We start from the raw sequence: 20,634 nt of genomic DNA, 5'->3' as shown, positions 1-20,634 counted from the left end.
GGAAGTTAAAGCTTGGTCGCAAATTGGTCTTCCAAATGGACAATGACCCCAAGCATACTTCCAAAGTTGTGGCAAAATGGCTGAAGGACAACAAAGTCAAGGTATTGGAGTGGCCATCACAAAGGCCTGACCTCAATGTGTGGGAAGGAACTGAAAAAGCGTGTGCGAGTGAGGAGGCCTACAAACCTGATCTCGTTACATCAGCTCTGTCAGGAGGAATGGGCCAAAATTCACCCAATTTATTGTGGGAGGCTTGTGGTAGGCTACCTGAAACGTTTGACCCAAGTTAAAATTGTTTAAGGCAATACACTCAATTAGTATTTGGTAGCATGTAAACTTCTGACCAACTGGGAATTTGATGAAAGAAATGAAAGCTGAAAGAAATAATTCTCTCTACTATTATTCTGACATTTCACATTCTTAAAATAAAGTGGTGATCCTAACTGACCTAAGACAGGGAATTTTTACTAGGATTAAATGTCAGGAATTGTGAAAAACTGAGTTTAAATGTATGTAAACTTCCAACTTCAACTGTATATAGGGCAGGTAATCAAGAAAGTGATGGAGTCCAGGTGAGTCTGAAGACCTGCAGGTGCACGTAACGATGGTGACAGGTGTGCGCCATAACGAGCAGCCTGGTGACCTAGAGGCCGGAAAGGGAGCACACGTGACAGCCAAACACTAAACTAAATATTGACATTCAGTTTCAGATGAAAGTCAGAAGCATGTTGAGTAAGTTGTAGGAATAAAGAGACAGTGGTTAAAGGAATTGATTGGGCCAGCTGGGACCACATCACCTAAGAGAAGGACAGTGGTCACGCTATAAACCAGGAAACAAAGCAAGACCTGAGTATTCCCAGTAAACATAAAAAACAAAATAGCCATGAGAATCATATATATATATATATATATATATATATATATATATATATATATATATATATATATATATATATATATATATATATATATATATATATATATACGTGTTCCTATTTCAAACCCAATATGAGTGTGGCTTGCAATTACAATGTGTTTTTCCAAAACAGCAGTACTTCCACAGAAGCTATGCTCACTGAGTTAATTGGAAGAGCACAAACACAGCTGAAGTCTCCTCTCCTTCCACTGATCCCAGCTGGATGTTTGAGCTCTGCGTGCGTGCCAGTGAGAGCCTATGGTGCTAAGTTCTAGTGTCTAGCTCTAGGCATCTGTTTGGCCACAACTGCTGTTACCCTCCCAAGCTCCTTCTCGTCTTTCTGACCCTGAGCTTCCACTATGAGAGGCCAGAGGCCCACACAAGTGCCCCACAACATCTGTGCCCACACACACACTCCAAAAGCCAAACCTCCACTAAAATCCATATTACCCTTTCCCACTTTCTCTCTTTCTGAGGTTGATACCTGATAAACGAGCGCAACACCATTCCCCTCACATCCAGTGTCAGAAGAGAGATTATGCTCAGAGTTCACTCACGGAACATGGTCATGTACTGCCTGCAGTTGAGGTTCCAGTAGCCCCAGTTGGTCCTGTAGCCGTGCAGGGTGGCGTAGTCCTCATGGTTGTATGCCGGCTCTGTGCCAAATGTGTCAATCACACGGATGTGGCACCTGAGAGACAGAGGAAAGAGGTGGGAGAATGAATGGGTTCTTTATGTCAAAATAGCAGAACATAGATAGACATTGCCTCCTGTTGCGATGATAGAATATTTATCTGGTAAAAGCCCATAACAAGCAGTGGTATGGGAACCAAGCCCAGGAGACTTGAACCGTAAAGTAGTCAAAGGTGATGGATGTCACCGTGCCTCTCCTCTCCCTCAGTGTGCTGGGCTCAGCCTGCCGTCCAGGTGGGGGGAAATTGACTTCAAATCACAAGCTGCTAGGCTATTATACACCACAGGGGAGATAAATGGAGAGCTCTTACTCACAGCAATGCAACCACCTCTAAACACAGCAAGGATACCTCCCTTCTTTGGTGGGTCTCTGACATTGCTGGGGCATAATGTGTGAGGGGCTGCTTCCTAATAGTCGGCTCTTAATAATGGCTGGAACAGAGCAAATGGAATGGCATCAAACACTTTGGAAACCGCTCCAGCCATTATCATGTGGTCATCCTCCCCTATTAAGGTGCCACCAACCTCCTGTGTTGGACAATGGATGAACATACTCCAAACTTTAATTTTTTTTATAATCCATCAGATATTGACTGAATTATAGCTCATAAAACAGTATAGCTTCCGTCCCTCTCCTCGCTCCTCCCTGGGCTCGAACCAGGAACACATCGACAACAGCCACCCTCGAAGCAGCGTTACCCATGCAGAGCAAGGGGAACAACTACTCAAAGTCTCAGAGCGAGTGACGTTTGAAACGCTATTAGCGCGCACCCCGCTAACTAGCTAGCCATTTTACATCGGTTACACCAGCCATTAGGCTGATAGGCTTGAAGTCATAAACAGCGCTGTGCTTGCGAAGAGCTGCTGGGAAAACGTACAGAAGTGCTGTTTGAATGAATGCTTACGAGCCTGCTGGTGCCTACCATCCCTCAGTCAGACTGCTCTATCAAATCATAGACTTAGTTATAATATAATAACACACAGAAATATGAGCCTTTGGTCATTAATATGGTCGAATCCGGAAACTATAATTTCGAAAACAAAACGTTTATTATTTCAGTGAAATACGGAACCCGTAAGTATTTTATCTAAGGGTTGGAATCCATTAGTCTAAATATTCCTGTTACATTGCACAACCTTCAATGTCATAATTACGTAAAATTCTGGCAAATTAGTTTGCAATGAGCCAGGCGACCCAAACTGTTGCATATACCCTGACACAATTTCACCTGGTTAATATTGCCTGCTAACCTTTCTTTTAGCGAAATATGCAGGTTTAAAAATATATACTTCTGTGTATTGATTTTAAGAAAGGCATTGTGGTTAGGTACAGTCGTACAATGATTGTGCTTTTTTTGCAAATGCGCTTTTGTTAAATCATCCCCCTGCGATTATATGCAACGCAGGACACGCTAGATAAACTAGTAATATCATCAACCATGTGTAGTTAACTAGTGATTATGTTAAGATTGTTTTTTATAAGATACGTTTAAATGCTAGCTAGCAACTTACCTTGGCTTACTGCATTCGCGTAACAGGCAGGCTCCTCATGGAGTGCAATGAGAGGCAGGTGGTTAGAGCGTTGGTCTAGTTAACTGTAAGGTTGCAAGATTGAGTCCCCCGAGCTGACAAGGTAAAAATCTGCCGTTCTGCCCCTGAACAAGGCAGTTAAACCCACCGTTCCTAGGCCGTCATTGAAAATAAGAATGTGTTCTTAACGGACTTGCCTAGATTAAAGAAATCTGCAAAATCGGTGTCCAAAAATACCGATTTCCGATTGTTATGAAAACTTGAAATCGGCTCTAATTAATCAGCCATTCCGATTAATCGGTCGACCTCTAATCCAGAGCATCCCAAACATGCTCAATGGGTGACATGTCTGGTGAGTATGCAGGACATGGAAGAACTGGGACATTTTCTAGGAAATGTGTAAAGATCCTTGTAACATGGGGCTGTGCATCATCATGCTGAAACATGAGAGGTGGATGAATGGCATGACAATGGGCCTCAGGATCTCGCCACAGTCATTGCAGTCTTGCAGTCATTGCACGGTCCCTCAAAACTTGAGACACCTATGGCATGGCATTGTGTGACAAAACTGCACATTTTAGAGTGGCCTTTTATTGTCCCTAGCACAAGGTGCACCCTGTGTAATGATCATGATATTTAATCAGCTTCTTAATATACCATAGCTGTCAGGTGGATGGAGTATATTTGCAAAGGAGAAATGCTAACTAACAGGGATTTAAACAAATTTGTGCAAAACATTTCAGAGAAATAAGCTTTTTGTGCGTATGGAAAATGTATGGGATCTTTAATTTCAGCTCATGAAACATTGGACCAACACTTTACATGTTGTGTTTATATTTTTCTTCAGTGTATGAATGCATTAACATAAAAGGTGAGGAACAGGGCTGCAACCACCAAACACTTGCTCTGTCTACCCCACCTGCTCTGTCTACCCTATCTGCACCCACCTGCTCTGTCTACCCTATCTGCACCCACCTGCTCTGTCTACCCTATCTGCACCAACCTGCTCTGTCTACCCTATCTGCACCAACCTGCTCTGTCTACCCTATCTGCACCCACCTGCTCTGTCTACCCTATCTGCACCCACCTGCTCTGTCTACCCTATCTGCACCCACCTGCTCTGTCTACCCTATCTGCACCCACCTGCTCTGTCTACCCTATCTGCACCCACCTGCTCTGTCTACCCTATCTGCACCCACCTGCTCTGTCTACCCTATCTGCACCCACCGGATCTGTCTACCCTATCTGCACCCACCTGCTCTGTCTACCCTATCTGCACCCACCTGCTCTGTCTACCCTATCTGCACTCACCTGCTCTGTCTACCCTATCTGCACCCACCTGCTCTGTCTACCCTATCTGCACTCACCTGCACTGTCTAGACTGCCTGATTAATAACGGTTGTTGTCACATTCTCTTGCATAATTCAGCAAGTGTGTCAATAGCAGGTTACCCTCGGATAAAAGGGTATCAACACGATTACGCCTATCTAAACATACTTTACATTGTTTACGAGATCAGACATAATATCACTATAATCCGAGTTCATTTTCAGAAATTGCTTTCATTTCAGTGCATCTAATTTGTAAACATTTCAACTGTATTAAATTAGAACTTTTTTCAATTCCACAAAAAAACGTACACCTATCAAAATAAAGTTATCTTCTCTTTCTTGTGATGTGTCGAGACGATACGTTCAATTCCAGATGAAGCTTTAGTGTTCTTCTCGATTCAACTAACAGCCAATGTATCCCATTGAGCCCATTTCAGCCATTACCGGGGTGTGTTTGACATGTCTTTACAAACATTTCCGTTGTTGTAACGTTAACGGGGAAAAACGACAGGTGCAGGCAAGAGTATGAACAGTCACAAAAAACAATCAGTCCACGGAGATTTATGTAACAAGTGGATTTTGCAGCCCTCAAACACAGGAAATAGATGGCTGAAAAAAACAGATCCTCAGATGGGTGGGGCATGCGCTTCGCTACTTTAGATTAGATGAAAAATAAGAAAATAGGAAGGATAGGTAAAGAAAGAAGGACAAGGAAAGGAAGAGGAAGGATAGGGAAAGGAAGGATAGGGAAAGGAAGGATAGGGAAAGGAAGGATAGGTAAATAAAGAAGGACAAGGAAAGGAAGAGGATGGACAGGGAAAGGAAGAGGAAGGATAGGGAAAGGAAGGATAGGGAAAGGAAGGATAGGTAAAGAAAGAAGGACAAGGAAAGGAAGAGGATGGACAGGGAAAGGAAGAGGAAGGATAGGGAAAGGAAGGATAGGGAAAGGAAGGATAGGGAAAGGAAGGATAGGTAAATAAAGAGGACAAGGAAAGGAAGAGGATGGACAGGGAAAGGAAGAGGAAGGATAGGGAAAGGAAGGATAGGGAAAGGAAGGATAGGGAAAGGAAGGATAGGTAAAGAAAGAAGGACAAGGAAAGGAAGAGGATGGACAGGGAAAGGAAGGATAGGGAAAGGAAGGATAGGGAAAGGAAGAAGGGGGATAGGAAAAGGAAGGATAGGGAAAGGAAGGATAGGGAAAGGAAGAAGGGGGATAGGAAAAGGAAGGATAGGGAAAGGAAGGATAGGGAAAGGAAGGATAGGGAAAGGAAGGATAGGGAAAGGAAGAAGGGGGATAGGAAAATGAAGGATAGGGAAAGGAAGGATAGGGAAAGGAAGAAGGGGGATAGGAAAAGGAAGGATAGGGAAAGGAAGAAGGGGGATAGGGAAAGGAAGAAGGGGGATAGGGAAAGGAAGAAGGGGGATAGGGAAAGGAAGAGGACGGAATGGGAAAGTTTGAGGAAGGATAGGGAATGGAAGCCATTTGAGAATACTGAGAGGGTGAGTCGAGCATGGAGCATTGTTTTATCTCCCAGCTTCCTCAGCTCTGCATATCCAGACTGAAGGAATCAAGGGATATTATCAGATCTGGTTGATTTACAGTGCCTTGCGAAAGTATTTGGCCCCCTTGAACTTTGCGACCTTTTGCCACATTTCAGGCTTCAAACATAAAGATATAAAACTGTATTTTTTGTGAAGAATCAACAACAAGTGGGACACAATCATGAAGTGGAACAACATTTATTGGATATTTCAAACTTTTTTAACAAATCAAAAACTGAAAAATTGGGCGTGCAAAATTATTCAGCCCCCTTAAGTTAATACTTTGTAGCGCCACCTTTTGCTGCGATTACAGCTGTAAGTCGCTTGGGGTATGTCTCTATCAGTTTTGCACATCGAGAGACTGAAATATTTTCCCATTCCTCCTTGCAAAACAGCTCGAGCTCAGTGAGGTTGGATGGAGAGCATTTGTGAACAGCAGTTTTCAGTTCTTTCCACAGATTCTCGATTGGATTCAGGTCTGGACTTTGACTTGGCCATTCTAACACCTGGATATGTTTATTATTGAACCATTCCATTGTAGATTTTGCTTTATGTTTTGGATCATTGTCTTGTTGGAAGACAAATCTCCGTCCCAGTCTCAGGTCTTTTGCAGACTCCATCAGGTTTTCTTCCAGAATGGTCCTGTATTTGGCTCCATCCATCTTCCCATCAATTTTAACCATCTTCCCTGTCCCTGCTGAAGAAAAGCAGGCCCAAACCATGATGCTGCCACCACCATGTTTGACAGTGGGGATGGTGTGTTCAGGGTGATGAGCTGTGTTGCTTTTACGCCAAACATAACGTTTTGCATTGTTGCCAAAAAGGTACATTTTGGTTTCATCTGACCAGAGCACCTTCTTCCACATGTTTGGTGTGTCTCCCAGGTGGCTTGTGGCAAACTTTAAACAACACTTTTTATGGATATCTTTAAGAAATGGCTTTCTTCTTGCCACTCTTCCATAAAGGCCAGATTTGTGCAATATACGACTGATTGTTGTCCTATGGACAGAGTCTCCCACCTCAGCTGTAGATCTCTGCAGTTCATCCAGAGTGATCATGGGCCTCTTGGCTGCATCTCTGATCAGTCTTCTCCTTGTATGAGCTGAAAGTTTAGAGGGACGGCCAGGTCTTGGTAGATTTGCAGTGGTCTGATACTCCTTCCATTTCAATATTATCGCTTGCACAGTGCTCCTTGGGATGTTTAAAGCTTGGGAAATCTTTTTGTATCCAAATCAGGCTTTAAACTTCTTCACAACAGTATCTCGGACCTGCCTGGTGTGTTCATTGTTCTTCATGATGCTCTCTGCGCTTTTAACGGACCTCTGAGACTATCACAGTGCAGGTGCATTCATACGGAGACTTGATTACACACAGGTGGATTGTATTTATCATCATTAGTCATTTAGGTCAACATTGGATCATTCAGAGATCCTCACTGAACTTCTGGAGAGAGTTTGCTGCACTGAAAGTAAAGGGGCTGAATAATTTTGCACGCCCAATTTTTCAGTTTTTGATTTGTTAAAAAAGTTTGGAATATCCAATAAATGTCGTTCCACTTCATGATTGTGTCCCACTTGTTGTTGATTCTTCACAAAAAAATACAGTTTTATATCTTTATGTTTGAAGCCTGAAATGTGGCAAAAGGTCGCAAAGTTCAAGGGGGCCGAATACTTTCGCAAGGCACTGTATCAGTGTCCTGCATCTCTAAGCAGTCTGGGGGCCTGCAGAGGAAATTAAAGTATTAGCCTGGACAGTTGATACACATCGGCTAATCAAGTGACCTTGAGTGAGCTTCATTGTGTGATCGCAAACAATAGTGTGTGCACTACAAATATTGTGCTGTGTTTGCATGTCTCTATCACAGGAGGCTGCTGAGGGGAGAACGGCTCATAACAATGGCCGGGAAAAGGAGCAGATGGTTAGCAGGTGTATGATGCCATTACATGTGTTTGATGCATTTGATACCATTCCACTCATTCCGCTCCAGTCATTACCACGAGCCTGTCCTCCCCAGTTAAGGTGCCACCAACCTCATGTGGTCTCTATAATAATATTAGTGTGTTTGTGTGTTTGTGTGTGTGGGCGCGAGATAGGGTAGGGCAGTACCCAGATTTGCACACCTTCATACCGTTCCTGTACCATACCGGGGTATACTGTGCTACAGGCAGTGCACACAGTAGATGGAGCCCTGAGCTGTAGAAAATGTATTTGGCTCATCTTAGATAGTTAAAGGTAGACTGAGTGAAATGATGTTGCCACGAGCAGCATCGCAGATAATGCGATGAGCGAGATGCACGACTTTGCTTTCACACAGTCACACAAAGCATCTGTGCATGTGCACAGGTTCACCTCCCACTTTTGTAATGTGGTAGCCACAGGACAAAAAAGGAGAAGTTGAGACTCACGCTTCAAAGCTCTTAGTTGTCGTGGAAATTGACCACTATGCTGTATTCTTTCTGCATCTATGACATATTAATGTCTACTTTTAACTTATAGTTAGTTATAAGCAGTGGGGTAGCTTTAGGGTGCACATGCAAGTGTGCTGATGTTTGAGTGCATGCATGTGTATAATGAGCTAAATGGAGGTTGTGGAACAGGAAATTGAATATGCAGCTAGGGACAAAACAGACTGGGACACTACTCCACAGTATAATGTAATATAACAGAACAGATTTATCACACCCCAGACATATTAGTTTCTCTCCAACCAAGAAATGGAAACATTATCATTTTCACTTTTACAATCCTATCACTTAAAATTGTCATGCAATAACTAGGACCAATAATTACATGTTTTATTTGCTTAGTCGACACTTTGTGGGCCTCGGGCAAATTCCTGTACATTGAAAAGTTCAAAATGTATCCAGAGAACTCAGGGGCTTTAAGCGGTGCCATTTCTCCACTGTGCTACTTCGCATTTCTATTAGTCAATCTGGGACTCATTATTTACCCAATTGATCACTGTGTGGGCTGCTCTCATGCAGATTCCCCCTGAAAGTGCTATGGTGACTCACAGGGGACCAACCAGCTGACCAAATACCAGCCAATAAGGGCAGCAGGCCAATAAGCCAATGATTAACCAGCACAACAGAAATGCCAGCAACAAAGAAACACACAGACAGTTTAACTTACGCATCTTATGGACAAGTCTGTTCCTCCCCCAGAAGAGATGAATTCATATTTGATATGGTGCATTGTACATTCCATGCCTTCACTCACAGTAAGCACACACCCACAAACACACAGTTGTACATACAGTTGTGGTCAAATATTTTGGCACACTTGCACGATTCACTAATTCTTCTAAAATAAGACACTTAAAAAACCTTTGGTGTTCACACGTGTATTTCTTTGATTTAGAACTGCACAGGACCAAGGAAGAAAAAAATCTAAACTGAATTTTCTCTTCAAGTAAAAAAAAAAAAATGGCCTGGACTAACTTATAAAATATTCTAATTAATTTTGTTGGAGGCGAGTGATTCTCGTTTTTGTGTAATCTATCTCACCTGTGGTAAGTTGCAGGTGCCTACAGGGTAAAAATTGCCATTCAACCAGTTTTGAAAAGAGAAATCAGAACATTCTGCTCCATTGCACTGCATTGTAAAGTGCAGATTTTTGACCGCAACTGCATATAAAAATATATTATAAAAACCCACTGACTTGTGCTTCCTCAGAGAGAGACCCATGTGCTGCCTCATCTGCTGCAGGCCATGGTAGTCTGTGTAGATGAGGTCAAAGGGCAGAGGTCCTGTCAGGGGGCAGCTTCCTCTTCCAGGGGGGACCCCAAGAAACCTGCACACACACACAGAAGCTCAGCTTAGACACCGCAAACACGTCACAACACAACTTCATCACTGTACATACAGTACCAGTCAAAAGTTTGGACACACCTACTCATTCAAGGGTTTTTCTTTATTTTTACAATTTTCTCCATTGTATTATAATAGTGAAGACATCACAACTATGAAATAGCACATATGGAATCATGTAGTAATTAAAAAACTGTTAAACAAATCAAAATATATTTGAGATTTGAGATTCGTCAAAGTAGCCACCCTTGGCCTTGATGACAGCTTTGCACACTCTTGGCATGTGTTACTTCATAGGTTTGATGTCTTCACATTTATTCTACAATGTAGAAAATAGTCAAAAGAAAGAAAAACCCTTGAATGAGTAGGTGTGTCCAAACTTTTGACTGGTACTGTATATCCACTGTCAATATGAGAGGTATGTATATTAACAATCGACACGGAGAATAACAACATAAAATACTACACATTGTCCAGTTCCCTATAATATAAGTAAGACTGCATATCCACACAATGAAGGGAACAAGACACAGTAAAAAAGCAGCTGAAATACTCTGCTCCCGTAAAAAGCAGGGACATACTCTGCTCCCGTAAAAAGCAGGGACATACTCTGCTCCCGTAAAAAGCAGGGACATACTCTGCTCCCGTAAAAAGCAGGGACATACTCTGCTCCCGTAAAAAGCAGGGACATACTCTGCTCCCGTAAAAAGCAGGGACATACTCTGCTCCCGTAAAAAGCAGCGGACATACTCTGCTCCCGTAAAAAGCAGCGGACATACTCTGCTCCCGTAAAAAGCAGGGACATACTCTGCTCCCGTAAAAAGCAGGGACATACTCTGCTCCCGTAAAAAGCAGCGGACATACTCTGCTCCTTTAAAAAGCAGGGACATACTCTGCTCCCGTAAAAAGCAGCGGACATACTCTGCTCCTATTAAAAGCAGCGGACATACTCTGCTCCTGTAAAAAGCAGGGACATACTCTGCTCCTGTAAAAAGCAGGGACATACTCTGCTCCTTTAAAAAGCAGCGGACATACTCTGCTCCTATAAAAAGCAGCGGACATACTCTGCTCCTATAAAAAGCAGCCGACATACTCTGCTCCTTTAAAAAGCAGCGGACATACTCTGCTCCTATAAAAAGCAGCGGACATACTCTGCTCCTTTAAAAAGCAGCGGACATACTCTGCTCCTTTAAAAAGCAGCGGACATACTCTGCTCCTTTAAAAAGCAGGGGACATACTCTGCTCCTTTAAAAAGCAGGGGACATACTCTGCTCCTTTAAAAAGCAGCGGACATACTCTGCTCCTTTAAAAAGCAGCGGCCATACTCTGCTCCTTTAAAAAGCAGCGGCCATACTCTGCTCCTTTAAAAAGCAGCGGCCATACTCTGCTCCTTTAAAAAGCAGCGGCCATACTCTGCTCCTTTAAAAAGCAGGAACATACTCTGCTCCTTCAAAAAGCAGCGGACATACTCTGCTCCTTTAAAAAGCAGCGGACATACTCTGCTCCTTTAAAAAGCAGCGGACATACTCTGCTCCTTTAAAAAGCAGCGGACATACTCTGCTCCTTTAAAAAGCAGCGGACATACTCTGCTCCTTTAAAAAGCAGGAACATACTCTGCTCCTTTAAAAAGCAGGGACATACTCTGCTCATATAAAAAGAAGCGGACATACTCTGCTCCTGTAAAAAGCAGGGACATACTCTGCTCCTATAAAAAGCAGGGACATACTCTGCTCCTATAAAAAGCAGGGACATACTATGTTGCTGTAAAAAGCTGAAATGCCTTAAGGGGGGTAATTCTAATGCTCTGAAATGGCCTGGAAGTTTCCATAAATGTTGTGTGCCATCTCCCAAATGGTGTGTGTGAGAGAGAGATGAGGAGCCCCAGCCGTCAGAGCTCCCAGCTCTAGTCACGTCAACTAAATGTGCCGGGTGTAAGGGGAATGATACCAGAAGTCTGATAGGTGGAGGTGCAGAAATGTTCCTAATTCAGCCACTGCTTTGCTACTCGCTCTATGTGCAATTAGTAGAGAAATTAAAAGGTGTATGTGTTGCCGTGAGCAATAAAACAAGCAATGCATCTCAGCTCACCTCAAGAGGTCTAAGCTTTTTAGACTTTCCACACTAAAAATGTATTTTCATGAAAACAATCACTTGCTTGCCAAAATGCAAACAAACACATTTTAATTTATTTCCCTTTGTAAAACCTTCTCTACACCAGCCACCTGGCTCGGAAAAACACCTGCAGTCTTTGTAAAATGGCCAAAGGAATTTTAAATAAATGTTTCAAAACAGAGGGTGGACCCTGCCTGTTATTCACATATTCTGATGTCTGTCACCACAATATTACCTGACTCTCTCATAGGAGTGACTCTCTCTCAATAACCATCGATGTTGTTGATTATTAAGCCATATCAGTGACCCACAATCACCTCAGAGAGATAACGGATAGGCAGGCAGTACGTACAGGGATATCTAAATACTTGATTTACCATATCATTGCTGTCCGTAATGCATGGCTGAGTAGGGAGAAGCTTCCAAATGACACCCTGTGCAAGAGGTAGTGAGGCATTGGAATGAAAATGACAGCTATCTGCCTCCTATCCAGACTTTTATCTCTCTGGCTGTCAGAAATGCACACAGTTCTACAGCTACAACTTATGCTAATGACCGTAACACCAAGAATTGGAGTCCAGGAAATTGGCCACTCGTTACAATTTCCAGAAATAGCTGGGGGGAAACAATAATGACAGAGTCTTCGTGTTCTCTGACTGACTGTGAAACAGTCTAAGTTTTGCTATTCAGCTTAGGAGCCTCAAATCAAGCACCACACACACTGACATTAGTCCAGGATACAAGGTAAACATGTTAATTGCAGGTCTTGATTAATTCCTCCGGATTCCACTTTACAGAGTGGCTAGGTTTCTAATGTTGGAGTGTTCTTCAGATGCAGGGAGATTGCCCTAGTCAGCAGCCAGAGTAATTGCTTCCCTTTGCTAGAGCCGAAGTTTCAGGAGGCTGTCAGACACAAAATGGCCCCTGCAATCAAACGGTTTTCAGCTGAATTATGTCTGCCTCCAAATTATACGATTTTTTTGTGATTGCACAGCAGACGGGAATATTGTCAACACATTGCCTTTTTAAAGGGAGATGGACAGCCTCTGGGAGAGGAAATGTAATTGCAGGGGGACACAGGGAGAGCAGTTCTGTAAATGACATAGTATAAGCAGAGGTAGAGATAATGGTAGCTAAAATATGAGATGTTATCCACCTCAAAATTCAATGCAACTTGTTTTTATACTATCAAACTAGTTGAGTTTGTTGAATAGTTGAATTTGACCCAGATCTGGTCCATACAGCACAACACGTTTGTCCATAATGTGCATTCTGTAGACAAAATCTTGTTGTTAACATATCAACCTGATTGCACAATTTCCAGGCTAAGTTGTATAGATCTATGTAGATGAAGGATGACAGTGTTTGTGTGGTTGATTTAGATGCTTTGCTGTGTGGTCTTCTGAATGTGTTCGTGCTCACAGCTGTTCTAGCGGGGCTTTGCGATAACAGCAGAAAGTCTTAGACTGCTATTGTATAAACAGTGTGAATAAACAGACACAAACAGTCAACACACACACACACCTGCAAATAAAAGCTATCGATTTTGCTTTTGTTTGCTCAACTGATTTAGTCGGAATTGCAAACTGGTGGAAACAGGCACGGTAGAATGTTCCTCTGCAGTAGATTTGATAATGAGCAGAGAGTCTTTGTCAGCCATCCCTGCTTTAGACTAGAGCTTCATCAGTCAATTGTATTGTCATGACGTTGCCCTCTTTGGACACAGTGAGCACCACCCCCTACCTCTGCACCATCTCTCTCCGTCTCCTTACACCCAGGCTGCTGTGGTCAGAGAGGTCGTAAATTATTCCTGGAGGAGACTATCTCCTCATGGCCACCGTATAGAGAGTGAGTTTTCATAGAGAGAACAAAGGAATTTCTTCCACCTCACAGAACTGGAGGTCCAAACAATATTTATGTGCCACCAGAGACTCTGGGTTCGCGCCCAGGCTTTGTCGCAGCCGGCCGCGACCGGGAGGTCCGTGGGGTGTCTCATCGCGCACTAGCGACTCCTGTGGCGGGCCAGGCGCAGTGCACGCTAACCAGGTCGCCAGGTGCACGGTGTTTCCTCCGACACATTGGTGCGGCTGGCTTCCGGGTTGGATGGGCGCTGTGTTAAGAAGCAGTGCGGCTTGGTTGGGTTGTGTTTCGGAGGACGCATGGCTTTCACCTTAGTCTCTCCCAAGCCCGTACGGGAGTTGTAGCGATGAGACAAGATAGTAGTTACTAACAATTGGATACCACAAAATTGGGAAGAAAAGGGGGGTAAAATTCAACAACAAAAAAAATATATATTTATGTTCTGGAGATGGTATAAAATATCAGTGAAGAATCCAGCTACGAACTGGTCCGTTTGGTACAATTTTGTGAAACTCATGAGAGACCGCCACATTACCATAACGCTGTTTATACAATAGCCTCAGTTATGAGGCTTACATCTAGTTGTTGTACAAAATGAATGAGTAAAGATGATACTATTTGTGAAATGACGGGTGCTATGTAATGATGTTAATGTGAGAGAATTGTATTTCTGTTTAAAGTTTCACTAAGTCATTGGCACACTCCCAGGGGCACAGACAGGACCTGGCGTCATGAGACAGCCCTTTTCTATGTACCGAATAAAACCCCCACCTGGGTTTTCTATCACTAGACCAGCTTACCTCGATAACGAGAGGGCCAAGGTTTGAGACCATACCAGTATCTCTACCACAGAGGGAAATAAGGGTTTGAATAGATTGCTGAATCTTTTAACCATCCCACGTGGTTAAACTCTTAGACTATCGATAGCGACAGAATAAGGACAAGTCTTTGATATTAATTACTAGTCTGCAACTAGGAATTCGGTAGCATTGAACGCGAAGACCGACAACCGCCGAAACAACTATTCTATAACGACATGAATGAATGTCACTCTGAACTAGCCATTATAACCAGGGCAGAGAGGGAGAGCGAGAGAGAGAGAGAGGACAAACTCTCCAACAGAAACAAACTTTTCAACAGAGATCCCGATGACACACTGAGCGTAAATATATATATATTGATTGCAATTATTCCCGAATGAGTGAGTGTGCAAAGTGTGCAAATGTGTGCAAATGTGCAAAGGATTAGCATTTCAATTGTTATAATTATCAACTGTGTGTTGTCTCATCTCAGTTGACCCCCACTTCCCTTTTGTCCACCAAGCCGCGATACCGGTTTATCCCACTAGGGAAACTCCGTTATCATTTCCTTGTAACTATCTACTGTTTGTTTATGCATTTCTGTGAATTACTTAGTTAGGAAATAAATGATTTAAGACAATTGATGTATTGATGACTCATAGTGAAGACTGGGTTCGTGCAGATAACCAACAATTTACAATGTTTGGAATGAGACTAACGTGAGGTAAAGAATAATTCATTAATTCGAGGATGAATTGATCAGATAATAAATATCTTAAAGTTATATTAGGAAAATGATAACTTTGTAATCTGAATATTTTCCTTGGTGCCCAGACGTCCTAGTTAATTACAGTTACATGATTAATCAGCTTAATCGTGTAACAATAATTACAGAGAGTTATTTGATAAATAGTTTTAGTGATGGCAAAGACACGACAGTATAAAGGCGTACAAAAACAAAAAGGGGTCTTCACTCAAGAGTGGATTCAATTTTCTTTGCCTGCACCTCACTCAAGAATACAGAGCACTAGTCAAGCCACTTGTATGGATGTATGCCTGTGTGTGCATCCAAACAGCACCCAAACACAAGCCGTGTACACTTCACCTGACTGAAATTAATCTTATTGCAGTGTGGGCCTGCATAGTAACCCAAAGACCTACAGTAAAATCATACCCTGTGTCTGGCATTCAAATAACTCAACTTGGACAGTTTGCATTTTTGTCGGGTAGTGGCATGTTTTACTATTGGAAATGAACACGCCAGGCTTAATTTCAAGCATGACTGCTCCTAAATGGGATGATTTGCCCCCACTATGGTCTACTGTGGCAAACTTTCACTCCCAAAATGGCATTGGCATTCCTCACCCTTCTCTGTGTGTGTGTGTGTGTGTGTGTGTGTGTGTGTGTGTGTGTGTGTGTGTGTGTGTGTGTGTGTGTGGAGGGATTTGCTCTGTATTTTATTAAGGACAAATATACTGTAGCAAAGTCAGAATGGTCAATGTAATACACCCCCACAAGGGAAGTGAAGGAGCCGCGAGACATTCTCTCACCTTGAAAAGCTAGAGAAGTCATTTAACCTCACCATGGCTCAAGCAGTGGCATACCTACCTTCCCTGGGGGCAACAGTAGATTTAACAATATACAGCTTTCTATTCTATTTTATTACACATGTAGTATATCTGACAGCAACACACTGTTCTAAATATTGTGGCTTCACCTGTGCCTTGTGCCTTGTGTCATGTAAAAATCTTCCCTGCATGAAAAACTTCCCAATCGTTCTGATTGTGACATCATGTTGTAAAATTCCGTACAGCGTCAAAATGTTCCCAGTTTAAGAATTAAAAGGCTGAGCTCGTTCGGATGTCTCTCTAACACACCCATGACACCTTGCAGCAGTTCAGACAGGTGGAACTCATCTAACCCACTGAAAAGTGGCATTTATAACCTTGAATATCACATTTAATTTAATTGTATTAGTCACATGCTTTGTAAACAACAGGTGTGGACAACAGTGAAATGCTTACCTTCCCAACAACGCAGAGAGAAAGAAAATAGTGAAATAATAGAAAAGTTAAACACGTAATAATAAAAGTAATAATAAATACATAACGAGTGACAACTTGGCTATATACACAGTACCAGTACCGAGACGATGTGCAGGGGTATGAGGTAATTGAGGTAGATATTTAAATATAACTAGGAATAAAAAACATAAACAGTAGCAGAAGCATATGTGATAAGTCAAAGTTCAATGCAGATAGTTAAATAGTTAACCACATCGCTACCCGGACTAACTATTTAGCAGTCTTATGGTTTGGGGGTAGAAGCTATTCAGGGTCCTGTTGTTTCCAAACTTGGTGCATCAGCACAGCTTGCAGTGCGGTAGCACAGAGAACAGTCTATGACTTGGATGTCTTGAGTCTGACAATTTTTAGGGCTTTCCACCTTACACCGCCTGGTATAGTGGTCCTGGATGGCAGCTAGCTAGTACTGGCCTGTAAGCACTACCCTCTGTAGCGCCTTATAGTCAGGTGCCAAGCAGTTGCAATACCAAGTGGTGATGCAGCTCTAGAACTTTCTAAGAATCTGAGGACCCGTGCCAAATCTTTTCAGCCTCCTGAGGGGGAAGAGGTATTGTTGTGCCCTCATCACGACTGGGTTGGTGTGTACATCCTTAGCTATGTGGACACAGAGGATCTCGACGCACTCTACTACAAGCCCCGTTGATGTGAATGGGGGAGTGTTCGGCCCTCCATTCCCTGTAGTCCACAATCAGGTCTTTTGTCTTGCTGACATTGAGGGAGAGGTTTTTCTCCTGGCACCCCACTGCCAAGTCTCTGACCTCCTCCCTATAGGTTCTCATCGTCGTCAGTGATCAGGTCTACCACCGTTGTGTCACCAAAAACATAATGATGGTGTTGGAGTTGTGTGCAGCCACACAGTCGTGGGTGAACAGGGAGTACAGGAGTGGACTAAGCACGCCTCCCTGAGGGGCCCCCGTGTTGAGGGTCTGCGTGGCGGATGTGATGTTGCCTACCCTCACTGCCTGGGGAGGCCTGATAGGAAGTCCAGGATCCAGTTGCAGAGAGAGGTGTTCAATCCCAGGGTCCTTAGCGATGAGCTTGGAGGGCACTTTGGTCTTGAACGCTAAGCTGTAGTCAATGAACAGCATTCTCACATGGGTGTTCCTCTTGCACAGGTGAGAAAGGGCAGTGTGGAGGGCAGTGTGGAGTGCAATAGAGATCCCCTCATCTGTGGATCTGTTGGAGCGGTATGCAAATTGGAGTAGCTCCAAGGTGTCTGGGATGATGGTGTTGATGTGAGCCATGACCAGCCAAGCATTTCATGCCTACAGATGTGAGTGCTACAGGGCGATAGTCATTTAGACAGGTAACCTTGGCGTTCTTGGGCACAGGTATGGTAGTCTGCTTGAACATGTACAGTATGTATTACAGACTGGGTCAGAGAGTGGTTGAAAATGCCAATGAAGACACTTGCCAGCTCGTCAGCACATGCTCTGAGTATGCATCCTGGTAATCCATTTGGCCCTGCGGCCTTGTGAATGTTAACCTGTTTAAAGGTTTTACTCACATTGGCTACGGAGAGAGTGATCACACAGTCGTCCAGAACAGCTGGTGCTCTCATGCATGGTTCAGTGTTGTTTCCTCGAAGCAAGCATAGAAGGCATTCAGCTCATCTGGTACGCTCGTGTCACAGAGCAGCTCTTGGCTGGGTTTCCCTTTGTACTCCGTTATAGTTTGCAAGCCCTGCCACATCCGACAAGCATCAGAGCCTATTCGATCTGTTGTATTAACGCATTTCCTGTTTGATGGTTCATCGGAGGGCATAGCGGGATTTCTCATAAGCGTCCGGATTCGTGTCCCGCTCCTTGAAAGCGTTAGCTCTAGCTTTTAGCACATTGCGGAGATTGCCTTTAATCCCTCTTCTGGTTGGGATATGTGCCTACGTACATGCGGTCACTGTGGGGATGTCATTGTGCACTTATTAATGAAGCCGGTGACTGATGTGGTAAACTTCTCAATGCCATCAGATAAATCCCGGAATATATTCCTGTAGCTTAGCAGCCGCTTCACGGACCACTGGTACTTCCTTTTTGAGTTTTTAATTTAAAGCATGAATCAGGAGGATTAAGTTATGGTCAGATTAGCCAAATGGGGGGTGAGGGAGAGCTTTGTATGTGTTTCTGTGTGTGGAGTAAAGGTGTTCTAGAATTTTTTTGCCTCTAGTTGCACAAGTGACATGCTGGTAGAAATTAGGTAAGAGCGATTTCAGATTTCCTGCATTAAAATCACTTGCCACTAGGAGCACCGTTTCTGGATGAGCATTTTCTTGTTTGCTTATGGTCATATACAGCTTGTTAAGTGTGGTCTTAATGCCAACATTGGTTTGATGTGGTAAATAGACAGCTACGAAAAATATAGGTGAAAACTCTTGCAAAATAGAGTTTACAGCTGATCATGAGGTATTCTTACTCAGGAGAGCAGAATTTTTAATATTACAGATCGCGCGCCAACTGTTGTTAACGAAGAGACACGCACCTCCCTCTGAGTTTACCCGACACTGCCGTTCTGTCCTGCCGATGCATAGAAAAAACAGCTAAATGTATATTGTTCATGTCCTAGTTCAGCCACAACTCAGAGAAAGACATATTACAGTTCTTCAGGTCCCGTTGAAAGTATAGTCTCAAATGGAACTCATCCAGTTTGTTCTCCAGCGATTGTACGTTCGCCAATAGAACGGAGGTACTGTATTTATTAGAACATATAAAACAATGATTTAAGGGATAGATCAGATAAAAGATGTGGTGTGATAATGTGAGAACAAATGTATAATAATTGCATTATGTGACCCCATGAGGCAGTATTGCACACAAATGCACTAAAATCTGCTGTGTTCAGGGCTTTACTTGGATATATGCAAATCCCTGCACACTTGGAGAGAACAGGGGGATTACATTTGCTGTTATGGAGCTGAAAATGAGCAGCAGTTGAATAAAAAGCAACACGTGCACACGAACAAACACACACACACACTAGAGCCTGACGCACACACTAGAGGAAAGACATCTGGGGCTGACTGTCCTGCTGTGAGTTCGGCAGGAGTGGGAGAGAGTAGGTGAAGAAAGGGGGAGGGAGGGAGAAGGAGCGGAAGAAGAGGAGGGGAGGATGGACTGGCACCCCATGAGAAAATAACCAGCTACATGCACCAGGCCATCTTGGTGTAGCCCACTGAGTGGACTGGCCACCTGCACCGTGCTGCCAGATATCAGAGCGAGAACCTTATACTGTAGCTGAGCAGAAGTCTATCTCACAGAGAGGAGGAAGTCAGACGGTGAGGAGAATTGGCCGTGGCAGATGCCGTGCCACATTCACAGGAAGGAGGCCGGGGTGAGGCCATGGGGTGCAGAGGGCTCAGTGTGGAAGAAAAGAAACAGGCAGAGAGAGGGTAGTGGCAGCGTGGAGACCTGCTTGACAGAGCAGAGCCAGGCATAGTAATGAGCCAGTTGCGAGAGTTGGGCATAAGAGACTGAGAAGCTGCCTCCTTCAACAACAAAAGCACAGCTTCCTCTTAATGTGGAACACCCACTTGTTATGCTATTTCCGCACTTTTATTCACTGATTGCTTATTGTTAGTGTTGAATGTCGACCGCCCACTTTTTGGCTCTGTACAGTCAGCCCTGTGAGTCAAAACCTCAATGTGGAGAAGACTGAGTGGAGCTAGCAGACACTACTGCAGCTACTGTGAACTGTGTTTGAGCTCTCCTGCTCCATGTCGACTATATACAGTATACAACGGCTGTTCATATTTGGTCCTATTTTTCAAAATACAGGGTGTGTCCAATTAAATGTCACAATGTTCAAGTGGAACAAATCAAAGAGCAATGTTACAATGTAAACTCAGCAAAAAAATAAATGTCCTCTCACTGTCAACTGCGTTCATTTTCAGCAAACTTAACATGTGTAAATATTTGTATGAACATAACAAGATTCAACAACTGAGACATAAACTGAACAAGTTCC

The 20,634-nt window shown here is 43.4% G+C and overlaps 1 protein-coding gene across 1 annotated transcript in view; it reads right to left on the bottom strand.

The window, feature by feature from the left end:
* LOC139422284 (alpha-1,6-mannosylglycoprotein 6-beta-N-acetylglucosaminyltransferase B-like) overlaps nucleotides 1-20,634 on the bottom strand; it is a 72,528-nt gene that overhangs the window by 13,044 nt on the left and 38,850 nt on the right. Inside the window, exons 9-10 of the mRNA XM_071173470.1 lie at nucleotides 9,673-9,804; nucleotides 1,474-1,607 (exon numbers count right to left, since the gene is read on the bottom strand). Coding sequence (XP_071029571.1) covers nucleotides 1,474-1,607; nucleotides 9,673-9,804 — 266 coding nt within the window. The remainder of the gene's footprint in view (nucleotides 1-1,473; nucleotides 1,608-9,672; nucleotides 9,805-20,634) is intronic.

This window comes from Oncorhynchus clarkii, chromosome 12 (genome assembly GCF_045791955.1).
Source record: "Oncorhynchus clarkii lewisi isolate Uvic-CL-2024 chromosome 12, UVic_Ocla_1.0, whole genome shotgun sequence".
NCBI classification, from domain to species: domain Eukaryota; kingdom Metazoa; phylum Chordata; class Actinopteri; order Salmoniformes; family Salmonidae; genus Oncorhynchus; species Oncorhynchus clarkii.
Note: the sequence above shows the minus strand (reverse complement) of the source record. Positions and strands in the feature narration are given on the sequence as shown.